The sequence below is a fragment of the Malus domestica genome, chromosome 11 (genome assembly GCF_042453785.1).
Source record: "Malus domestica chromosome 11, GDT2T_hap1".
NCBI classification, from domain to species: Eukaryota; Viridiplantae; Streptophyta; class Magnoliopsida; order Rosales; family Rosaceae; genus Malus; species Malus domestica.
The window spans coordinates 27,949,599-27,961,450 of NC_091671.1; the positions used below are offsets into that span (position 1 = coordinate 27,949,599).

Sequence of the window (11,852 nt, forward strand, 5' to 3'; positions counted from 1 at the left end):
TTCTTTCAAGTTAATGATGTGTGGAGTGGATTTGGTTCTAATCTGTTTGGTTTTTTGCCTCGCATCATTGTGGTCTTGGGATTGAATGCAATTACCATGGTATGGACTGAAATTAGCTTATACATACGAGAGCAATTCCAAGTAATTATTTCACAATTGAGTAAAAAATTGAACTTGTCAGACATCAATTTTCGTTCTACTCAAATACCTTTAACTTTAATCTACAATTTTAAACCAAAGGTGAATAATTAAGAAAAGCGTCCTGAACCCTGTCGATTGTTGGGAGAACATTTTGTTATATTCATGTTTGGAACAATGCTACTCTTAAATCATGTATGTTTCTTTCGTTGGCAAGAAAATTTGGTTTTTGTATTTTTATTGAGTCTCACTCTCATCCAATATTATTAATTTTAATAATATCTTTAATTAAAAAAAGCAATTAAAATAGAACAATAATTTATTCCTAGTTTGAGCAAACATCAAACTTGTTACAATACTGTTTTCATTATCCTATTTTTTAGTCCGACACTGCACCAAACGCTTCACTAAGCTAGTCCAGCTTAGTCTAGTCTAAGCCAGTCTAGCTTAGTCCTTGCAGCTACTCCAGTCCGAGACAGTCCAGTGCAACAAACACAGATTTCTTTTCTCCATTTTGTGGATTGTCCCTTCGATGAGACAGTCTCCCCACTGTTAAGGGAAGGAAAGAACGTCAATGTTCGTAATGAACGACGTGAATTTGCATGGACATTGCCTACTATGTCTCATCTCTATCCTCGTATCACATAGTGTGATAAGCAGGTGCGATGCACTGTAAATTTCAGAATGTTGCTCTAGACGTATTTCTCTAGTCTAGCTGAAGTGACAAGATCAAAAACACGAGCTGCAAACATGCCTGCAAGGATTGACACGCCAAGAGGGCGTTAGAGCTGCGTGCCGAAAGGGCGTTCCGCCCCTACCTGTATTTCACCAGGGTTGTTTGGTCAATCAACTGTAATAAAAAAAATAGAAAGTTTGTAATGCTTTTACCAATTTCGACCATCTATTTTATATTGTTCGTTAAGTAAATGATCTATATATTTTTTTGTTTAAAAAAAATATTTTTTTATTTTCTTTGCTGAAATGATAATTTACGATATCAACAATTCCAATTATAAACATGAAGTTTATTGTGTGTCTTGAGTGACTCCACGTCATCCTTGGGCAGGCAAGTTGAACCAAATAAAAGGTCCCAAAATTAGGAAAAATTTGCTCAAAAATTGAAAATTCCTTTTTCTCTCTGAAGTTCTGAACTCTCACGCCCGTCGCTGTCCCTCTCACTCTCTCAAAGCGCTGGCCTCTAAACCCCTACCCCCTCCCTCCCTCTTTCTCTTTCATATCTTCCTCTCTCTAGGTCCCTGGCGCTTGATTCTCTTTCGCTCAAGGTACCTCTATTGGGATTTGGATTTTGGGTCTTTGTGTTTCTTTTCACTCCCTCTTTTCACTGACTCTTAATTTTTGGTGTGTGTTAGGTTTTCTGCTGGTCAAAGGAACGGCCATTGAGTTTGAGGTATGTTGTTTTTCTCGACAATTAGTGTTGGAGGAGTGGAATTGGGTGATGTATAGGCCATTTTTGTTTGTTTTTTTTGATGGATTCAAACTTATTTATCATCAAAGCTGCGGGATGCTGCAAGTATTTTTGGGTCAGTTTTCATGGTTTGTTTGTTCTTTTGCTAGTTTAGGTGCTCATTGATGGTGTCTTTTAGTTCTGCAATCTGACATGGAAGTCCCATTCTCCTAGACCCAGTGTGGAGTGGAGGATAAATACCTACCGTTGGATTAAAGATATTAGGGCGGGTGACCACAATTTCCTTAATTTGATAACAGTTAGTCATTTAACTTTTGTTGTTGTACTTTATCCTCCGCTGTTGTATTAAGATTGAACGGTGGGTGGCCACAGTTTCCTTGTACCCTGGCCCTGGGGTCTCGGAGACATTTCAGCAGTGGACATAGCTCTACCTGTCCACCTGAACATAAGCTGCATAGTCTTGCTCAGACGATTAGTAACGTGTGCATAGTTATTGGCTTTCGTTCTTCAATTCCTTTTTTATTCTTAAGTAAAAGTTGTTAGGAAGGGCACTGGGATATGTTTTTAGGTAAACCTAGAAACCTTAAAGCTTTGTTAGTTGCTAATATATGCCAGTTCATTATGGAATATTATAGCGATTAGCTTTGGCCAGAGGATTTTGCTGTATGCTTATTTTCTATCTAATTCCCATTCATCTTTAATGACAATTAATTTGAGTGGTTTAGTATGTTGATGTTTTGCCCAGCAAAAGCTTTTACTTTTGTAATCTGGTTATAGAAGCTTTCAAGATCTCTGTCACTATGTAAGGTTTTTAGTATTCATGGTTGTGCTTTCGTGTGGATTAAAAATCGTATGATGTGCTATGTGGAATATGTATAAATGCATTGTATTGATTTATTTCTCGTAACTGGGGCTTGCTTGAGCATATTTTGATTGCTTCGAATTTTGTTCTTTTAATGTCTGTAGTCTCTCAGGAGCTCCATCCACCTACTTTCTTAGGATTGTTTTCTTTCTTTTGTTTTTTTCAGGTTTATGGGTAAAGGTTAGAGTTTGGACTTGTGCTGAAAGCAGTTAAACACAGTTTTCCTTTTGCTAGATATATAGGGTGAAAGAAAATTAAAGATCAGTTGATGGAAAACCCTAATTTCCCAACCGACATCATGCTCGACATTCTTTCAAGACTACCAGTGAAGTCATTGTGCCGCTTCAGGTGTGTATCAAAGTCATGGCGTTCTCTAGTCACCGACCCTGATTTTGTTAAAATTCACCTTAACAAAGCTTTTGAGAATGTGGAGATTTTCCATCAAAGGCGAAGGCTTATGTTTAGTGATGGGTCACATAGGTCACTCTACTCCTTGGACCTCGATGAGTTTCTCAACCATAATGATGCAGTTCATAATTATCTTGATGAAAAAGAGAATGACAATGATATTAATACCAATGATGATGATGATGAAGCAGTGGCCACTGAGCTCGACTACATTTATAGTGAAATCCCAAATAATTGGGTTTTCATGGTGTTTCACTGCAATGGCTTGTTGCTGTGCCAGTTATATAACTGGGAGTTCTATCTGGTTAACCCAGCAACAAGGAAATCCAAGAAACTACCAGATATTCCATCTTCTAGCATTGCGTATTATTTTGATCTCTTTGGTTTTGGATTTGATCACTCCACTGATGATTACAAGATGGTTGATTTGCGATACTTGAAAGGTGGAATTATGTTTATTGTGTACACGCTGAAAACTGGTTCTTGGCGGGAGATTCAAAGGCGATATCCTTACAAATCTGATCTCATGTTACATGGGATCCTGCTCAGTGGAGGCCTTCATTGGCTGGTGAACAGAGTTCGAGGTTCATCATCAGTGATTATATCTTTTGATTTAGCAGAGGAGCATGTTCAAGAAATCCCATTGCCATGTGATTTGGTTGACGCTAAAGGTTATATTGTCGGAGTATTTAGACAAATGCTGTGCCTAACACGTTGTGATGGGCAAACACACAATGAGTTTTGGATCATGAAAGAATATGGAGTGAGGGAGTCTTGGACTAAAGTAAGAATCTCCATGCCATATTCTTTGTTGTTACATTCAGGTTTCAAGAGGAAAAATCATGATCTTTTGGTGTTCAAGGACCGGTTGTTTATGTACAATTTTAACGGTGAAAGATTTCGGAAATTATCAGTGTCCGGATTCCCCATAGTTACTGAAGTTGGGATCTACCTGGAGAGCCTTGTTTCGCCGAATTCTTGTAGCGGAGGATGTTAGAAGATGAACTCACTCCATTAGTCCATATCACTTTCATATATGTATCTATTTGAGTACCTTCTCTCTCTTGCCAATTGTTTTTGTAATTTCCCTTTGAGATTTTTCCATGTTTAGTAAATGACTCCATAGTATATTTTGTTATTTTTATAATTTTTTTCAATCAAATGCACATGAGCATCTGGTCTCTGCAGTCACAAAGCAGTCTTACATCGCATAGCTAGGGCATAACATTCTGAAAGGAAATTTGTCTTCCCTCAACAGGTCCGATCGATTAAGGAAATTTCTGATGGTCTACTTGTGGCTGGATCATATTTTCCGGCTGATCAGTCCCATCTTAATCCGAAGAAAGCTAAAGTTTGATCTTGCACTTCCGATCCATTTCAAGCTTAACATTGCTGGTTCTTCATCATCCGCTTGTCCGGTTTAATCTCTCGAGACTATTCTTTAGAATCGAGGCCGACATGATGTATACCTCCTAGTACTGGTTTCAAGCCATGGTCCTGCTCCTCAATTTGAATCTCGGCCTCCAGTTTTGTGGTCTGATCAATGCCAAGGTCTCTAAACAAATGTAGGTTGACTTGTCTCCATATGAGTTCCTCCAGATGCTTTGTAACTGATTCACGAACTTCGTGGTCATGGTCGGAACTACTCATATCATAAGTTACTTTGTAAAGATCATTTTTTGTAAAAAAAAAAATCAATAAAATATGAGATCATGTAGTCATTAAACCATATAAAAACAGATGGTCGGACACGATAATAACATTATGAACAGTTTGTCTATTTGCCCAAGTTGATTGACTAAACATCCTTAATTTTAACAGATTTTTTTGTATAATTAATCTTTACATAATAATTTATTATATAAACGGTTTCGATCATAAATACAAAATGTTTTGAATTGATCACAAATATCTTGTTTCGAATCTTAAGGAGTTAAGCATTCCTCATACATATATACATGTATTCTTTCAGTAAACAAAATTCAGACCCACCAAATCTACAATACTCAAGCATCCCCATCCTCTTCAAAATATGCACTGTTCATGCACACTAATGGCAGAAAGTCAAAAGTCAAAGATATGACATTTGAAAATTATTCTAAAATTATAAAAAACTTGTATCTCAAGTAATAAACATCATTTACATTTGCATCATAAATTATGTGTTCCCAACTTTCCTAGGGGTTTTGCACTGAACATGCCCAATTTGCCTTAGAGAATCTCCAAATGCCTAATAAAATGGGATGAGCTGTGCCACATACGTGGAATGCCCGTTTAAATACTAGGTAAAAATACCTGGTGGAGATTCACAAGGAGAAGGTCTTGGTGCGGCCACCGTTGGTGGTGGGCCCCTCGTGTTGTGTGAGAGGGGAGTGAGACACATTGATGTTGGGTGAACATGATAAATCACGAAGGGTGAGGTAAGGATGATTTGTGTGAGTGGGTCGTATGTCCAACTGGCTGGTTCCCCATATAGAATGATCCCTTTCCTATAGAATAATGTCTAGCTCACAAGGCTATTTTGCCTAGTTAAAAGTGGTTAGGCAATTATCACTCAATACTACGATCTGGTGATATTCTTCTTTACTTGAAAGTGAGAGGTTTTAGGTTTGAATTTCGTGGATGACGAATTTAATATCAAATTAGGTTATCCATTATATGACTTAACTGAACTTTTCCTTTTTTTAGTGTAAAAATATTTAAGTACTAAAAAAATTAGGCAATTTGGGGCCTACTAATATTTTTTATTTTTTATTTTAAAAAAAAAACATATTCCTCGACACACTTTACACTCCACCAATATTTTATTTTATTAAAAGTAAAATTGCTTGACATACTTTACACTCCTCCAATATTTTATTAAATTAATAATGTTGAGTGCTGGAAAATGCAATCCCACGTCGAAAACATGAGAAAATATATTATTACGAGTAATGTTAGAGATATTAAATTTGAAGACTAAATTTACAACTTAAATGACGTGTTACCAATAGGAATGAACACGTTTATAAACTTTTAAGTAATAAACCAATCATCAACTTCCATGTCCTTTAGTTTCCAAAATTTAAGAGTAATGCTAGGTAAACAAATTTTTTAGACCATATTTACGAACTATATGATGTGTCACTAATACGAAACAAGTACGTTAATTAACATTTCAGTAATAATTCAATCACCAACGACCATGTCATATGATTTACAAAATATGGTTTAAATAGATGTTTTCTTAACACCGAGACCTTACGTGATAAAACTCAACATCTATCGCATTGTTTATGAGTTAAATTAAGACAATATCAACATATGTTGCATTGTGTATGAGTTAAGTTAGGATAACATAAATGTAGCACTCCAAAATCTTAAAATAGACTAATCAAAATACCGCATGGGTTTACGGTTCTGCCACAAACAATTGTCTAATCCTTTGAAGATGCCAATGTGCAGTGGGACCCAATTTAGTAGGAGGTACCATGCATTTTCCATGGAATCGCTCAGTTAGATTCCTATGTCGAAGTCATCTTGAACAAGTCTAGTGGTTTGAACCTTGAGCAACCACTAGGATGCCCAGCAGGAAATCGAAGAAGCATATTTTTTATTACTCAGCTTTGACTTTCTTTCCGACATGATGCATGCCTTTTACATTCAATTTCTCGGTTTTTTCTTCAATGATTTAAAATTATCCTGAAAATGAACGATTGTTATTATAATAAAATATCTAAACGGTTGTGAAAATCAACCTAATTGTTAAAACACCCGTAAAATTGACGTGTACTGTTGAATCTTCTTAAAGATTGAATCTCAATTGCCATCACCATACTCTTTGCTCTGTGATCTAAGCCGAGGTGCGCTAACAGCTCTTTTGCAATTCACAACTTGACTCTCCTCGCATTCGATTGCTCTCTTGCAGTCAGTTTGTTGCAGCCACCTTCTTTCTGCTTCAATCACCTCTAGTTTTCATATAAAAAAATCCAACAGCAAGACATACACTAAGAAGAAGAACAAATGAAAAGAAACATCCATTGCGAAAGAATATGAACAACAACTAGATTCATGCATAACCAACAGAGATAAGGTATGTCATGTAACCAACTACCTTGATTTCATTTCTACTTTACTTCTTATTTCGAAAGAGAAGTCTACCTGTTTATAATTTGGTTTATATTCAACAGACGTTTATAAAACCAGTACCAGAAGCAAACGGTGAAAATAGGAACTAGAGAAGAAGATAAATTAGTCTGCTGACAGAAGCATGGAGTTTCTTTCTGCATTTGTTCCTGGGATTGTCGGAAAATTGTTCGAGTTAACAGTTCAACCAGTTGTACGGCAAGCGGGCTATATATTTCACCACAAAAGAAACCTTAAAAATCTGGAGAGTCAGTTGGAAAACCTAGGCACTTCCAGAAACCAGGTGCAGCATACAGTCAATGAAGTTAAAAGGAAGGGTAGGAATGTGGATATTGACGTCGAGAAGTGGCTGACAAGAGTGGACGAAATTACTGCAGAGGCAAAAGAATTGTTGAAAGATGAACAAGCAGCGAAGGCAAGGTGTCTCCATGGATGGTGCCCTAATCTGTTTCTCCGTTATCAGCTATGCAAGAAAACGAAAAAAATGGTGCAGGGGGTTCTCCAACTCCATGCAAATAAAGAATTTCCGAGATTTTCTTTCAAGGCTCCCCCTCAGGAGATATGGAGCATACCCACCGAAGAGTACGAGGCCTTTGAATCAAGGGCCGCTACTGTGAAGAAAATCATGGAGGAACTGAGGAATCCTAATACCAACATGATTGGGGTGTATGGGATTGGTGGCGTGGGGAAGACCACACTCATCAAAGAAGTTTTCAGGCAGGCTACTAAAGAGGAGTTATTTGATGATGTGGTTCTTGTACTAGATGTCAAACAGAATCCAGACCTGGAAAGAATTCAGAAGGAAATTGCCGAGAAGCTTGGTCTTGATGTTCTTGAAAATCAGACCATAGCTGGAAGAGCGCGGATTCTATGCGACAGGTTAAGAGACACGGAGATTCTTGTGATTTTAGATGATGTCTGGGAAAGAATTGATTTGGAGGCTTTGGGACTTCCCCGGAGGGTATGCAAAATATTGTTGACATGTAGAAGTCGAGAAATACTATCCTCTGAGATGCGTACGCAAAAGGAGTTCGGGCTTCATGTTTTAGGCGAAGAAGAAACTTGGAGCTTATTTGAAAAGATGGCAGGTGATGCTGTTAAAGATCCCGCTATAAGAACTGTGGCAACTGAAGTTGCCCAAAAATGTGGAGGTTTGCCAGTTTTAGTTGTCACAGTTGCAAGCGCTTTGAGAAATAGGAGGACTTTACATGCATGGAAAGATGCCTTAAGACGCTTAAAAAGGTTTGGCAAAGAAGAATTGACAGAAAAAGTATACTCGGCTCTAGGGTGGAGTTACGATCAATTGGGTTATGAGGAGCTTAAGCCTTTGTTCTTACTCTGTGGAATTACTGGGAGAAACTATATTTTTCTTGGAGACTTGCTGAAATATTGTATTGGTTTTGGGTTGTTCAAGAACATCAACACGGTGGAAGAAGCACGAAATGCATTGCATTCACTGGTGGAAAAGCTTAAGGATGCTTGTCTGTTGTTAGACGGTTATGATAATACATCTGTCAGAATGCATGACCTTGTACGTGATGTTGCTATCTCGATTGCATTTAGAGATAAACACATCTTATCAGCAGCTTATGGAGATGAGTTGAAAGAATGGCCAGATGAGGGTTTCTTAAAAAATTGCAGTATGATCTCTTTCCCTTGTTGCAATATCCCTACACTTCCTGAAGCTCTGAAATGTGGAGAACTAAAAATGTTCTTTTTGTGGAGTAATGATGACTCGTTTGAAATCCCGGAGAGATTTTTTGAAGAGGTGAAAGAACTTAAGGTGTTGGATTTAACCAATCTGCGGATTCCGTCGCTACCTCCATCTCTTCAGTTCCTAACAAGTCTTCAAACATTATGTTTAGATCTATGCGTGCTGGGAGACATAGCTCTACTCGGACAGTTAAGGAACTTAGAGATTCTTAGCCTTTTGGAATCTCAAGTTAAACAGCTGCCAAAAGAAATAGGGCAGTTGAGTCGTCTACGATTGCTAGACTTGAGCGGTTGCTCTGAAATTGAAGTGATTTCACCCGGAGTTATATCTAGCTTGGAAAGACTAGAAGACTTGAGAATGGGAAACAGCTTTAACCAATGGGAGGAGGAAGGAGTCAATGTTGAAAGAAGTAATGCTAGCCTTTCGGAGCTGAAGCACTTGTCTCGGCTAAGCTCATTAGACATACACATTCCAGATGCTAACATTCTTCCGGAAAACTTGTTCTCCGACAAGCTGGAAAGATACCACATATTGGTCGGTGATGCATGGAAATGGCATGGCGTGGACGAAACCTTTAACACTCTAAAACTCAAGCTCACTGCCAGCAATCAGTTGGACGGAGGTTTGAAAATGCTACTCAAGAGATCTGAAGATTTGTACTTCGACGTGTTGGAGGGTGTTAATAATATTGTCTATCATTTAGACAGTGAGGGTTTATTTCAGCAACTGAAACATCTCCACGTTCAAAACAATGCTGAAACTACATATATTATTAACTCGGTCAACTGGAGTTATGCTCATAATGCTTTCCCCATCTTGGAGTCGCTTTTTCTTGACAACCTTGTTAGTCTGGAGAGTGTTTGTTATGGCCAACTCACAGCGGAGAGTTTCCGACAGTTAAGAATCATAAAAGTGGAAAGTTGTCACAAGCTGAGGAATCTCTTCTCATTTTCAGTCGCAAGATGCTTTTTGCAACTTCAAGAGATCGAAGTGGAGAACTGCGAAACCATGAGAGAGATTGTTGCGGAAGAAAGGGAAGATAATTTCAGTGATGAAGCAGTTGACCCCCTTGTGTTCTTTCAGTTACGATCTTTGACATTTCAGTGTCTACCCAATCTTATTGGTTTCTCCTCCAAAGGCAGCAAGCCTGTTGTTACTGCAGGGTTGGATGAACAATTAACAAATGGAGAGTTCAACATAATCATTCTGGAGAATGAGATTGGAAGGCCCGTGCAACGGTTCATGAATGGTCAGGTATGTTCGTTAGTTTCAATTTTATAGAGCGGTTGTCATAGCATTCCATTGCGTCATTCTTCGTCTCTTAAAGAAATATTTGTCGTGATCTGCAGGTTGCGTTCCCAAGCTTAACAAGCTTGATCGTGGATCAATGCGATGGTTTAAGATTCATGTTTTCATCTTCCATGGCTAGAAGTCTAGAGCAACTCAAATATCTTCAGATATCTCGGTGTCATCTCATGGAAGAGATAGTATCAACACATGAACCCGGTGAAGAAAATGCAGATAACATGTTTTGTAAGTTGGAACATCTGCACCTAGAAGATCTTCCAAACCTCGCCAGATTTTGTGCAGGAAGTTACATTGAATTTCCGTCCTTGGAGAGATTAGACCTACGGTACTGTCCGAAATTGGGGGCATTCATCTCCAATAATATGAGTAAGGAGATCACAAACTCTAAAGAAATTGAAGGGAAAGGCTCAAAGGATAATTTCCAAACTGATAAACCTTCATTTTTGACGAAAGGTGAAGCGTACCTCTGTTTCTCTTTATATCATCATTTCAATCTTTTCGTATTTGTCTTCGATAGAAATGGTTTCTGATCAAGCCAATGCGATGAATATGTATGCAGGTCGGATAATCTAGCTTTGACAGATCGTCCGTCTTTCGGCCTAACCAAGTTTCTCTGACAATACGCATTATTCAGACGAGGGTGAAACTGATAGACATGCGTGACTTGTTATCTGGTGTATAGATATATCTGCAGTATATTAGGAGCGTAAATCTTGTGTAAACATCGATGATATTATGTAAGCGTTCTTATGTGTGTATTATTTATTAACGTTTCTTGCGCTCCAAGACGTTTATATTTCCTTGTAAACAGGTTTAATGTAGGAAACGTCTTGTATAAACATTGTAATAACAGTCACTGTGACAGCTGAATTGCACTGTCACCTCTAAATCCCAAGTTTCTTGGTTTTGACGGGACGTTCGATTAAAAGAGTGAAGGAGAAGTAGAGAGTTGGTGGCCGTCAAACAGAGAGGAGGAAGTAGGGACGGTGAGGGAGGGGGAAAGGGAAAGCGGTGAGCAGTGTTAATATGGTGGACTCCATTGCCCCAAATTCACGGGGAAGAAGATGATGAACACTCAATCATCTTCTTCTTTTTTCTTTTTAAAGTTTTTAATTATAAAAAATAAAATTTGGTTTTTTATTAGAGTAAATTGTAATAATGGTCTTTCAACTTTAACTCAATTGGAGCAATGATTTCTCAATTAAAAATCTATTATCATTGGTCCCTCAACTAATCACAATGTGCAGTTATGATCCCTCAATTTTAATCCAACTAGAGAAATGATCCCTCAACTTTAACTCAATTGGAGAAATGATCCATCAACTTTAACCCAATTATAGCAATGATCATTCCAACATAGCTCATTTTGATATAATTATAACGAAATTGATGAAAATGAGCTACACGTTTTGATGAGTTGAGGGGATGATAATGAATTTTTAGTTGAGAGATCAATGCTCTAATTTGATTAAAGTTTAAATGACTACCAGAAGAAAATCAGAAAAATATGTAAAACAAGTTATTAATCTTCTCTACCTACGTTTTTTCTGTTGTGTTTGGCTCATACATTTGTGAGTAATTATAAGTCATGTGTTAACAACAATGAAGTGACCTATGTTTGCTTTCGGTGGAAATATCACATGGTGTGAGTTGCATGAAAGTTGCAGACAAAGTAAAAGCAAAAGTTTGGTGGACATCATCATGAGTAAAGACATAATGATGATGCTTGCTTTTGCTTTAATGATGATATTTGTCTTTTGCTTTAATGATGATGCAAGACAATGATGATGGCTATGATGGCTTGGTCTTATATTGAGAAGGCTTGCCGAGTTAGGGAGAGAGATAGAGCATTCGGCTCTCTCCTGAGAAGA

At 37.8% G+C, this 11,852-nt stretch overlaps 2 protein-coding genes across 4 annotated transcripts; both read left to right on the forward strand.

Moving 5' to 3' along the window:
- Positions 1-1,242: 1,242 nt before the first annotated feature.
- LOC103448324 (F-box/kelch-repeat protein At3g06240-like) lies at positions 1,243-3,972 on the forward strand. Of its 3 annotated transcripts, none has more exons than XM_029088844.2 (4): positions 1,248-1,421; positions 1,509-1,546; positions 1,714-1,833; positions 2,593-3,972. In XM_029088844.2, the coding sequence occupies exon 4, from the start codon at positions 2,695-2,697 to the stop codon at positions 3,829-3,831; it is 1,137 nt and encodes a 378-aa protein (XP_028944677.1). In that variant the 5' UTR covers positions 1,248-1,421; positions 1,509-1,546; positions 1,714-1,833; positions 2,593-2,694; the 3' UTR covers positions 3,832-3,972. The 3 variants fall into 3 exon arrangements, with proteins under 3 accessions (XP_008385791.1, XP_028944677.1, XP_017190880.1); XM_017335391.3 differs by having other exon boundaries at positions 1,719-1,833; XM_008387569.4 differs by lacking the exon at positions 1,714-1,833 and having other exon boundaries at positions 1,243-1,421.
- Positions 3,973-6,382: 2,410 nt separating this feature from the next.
- On the forward strand, positions 6,383-10,858 carry LOC103448326 (disease resistance protein At4g27190-like). Its single transcript, XM_029088845.2, has 4 exons — positions 6,383-6,906; positions 7,004-9,927; positions 10,023-10,434; positions 10,541-10,858. The coding sequence occupies exons 2-4, from the start codon at positions 7,084-7,086 to the stop codon at positions 10,552-10,554; spliced, it is 3,270 nt and encodes a 1,089-aa protein (XP_028944678.1). The 5' UTR covers positions 6,383-6,906; positions 7,004-7,083; the 3' UTR covers positions 10,555-10,858.
- Positions 10,859-11,852: the final 994 nt, after the last annotated feature.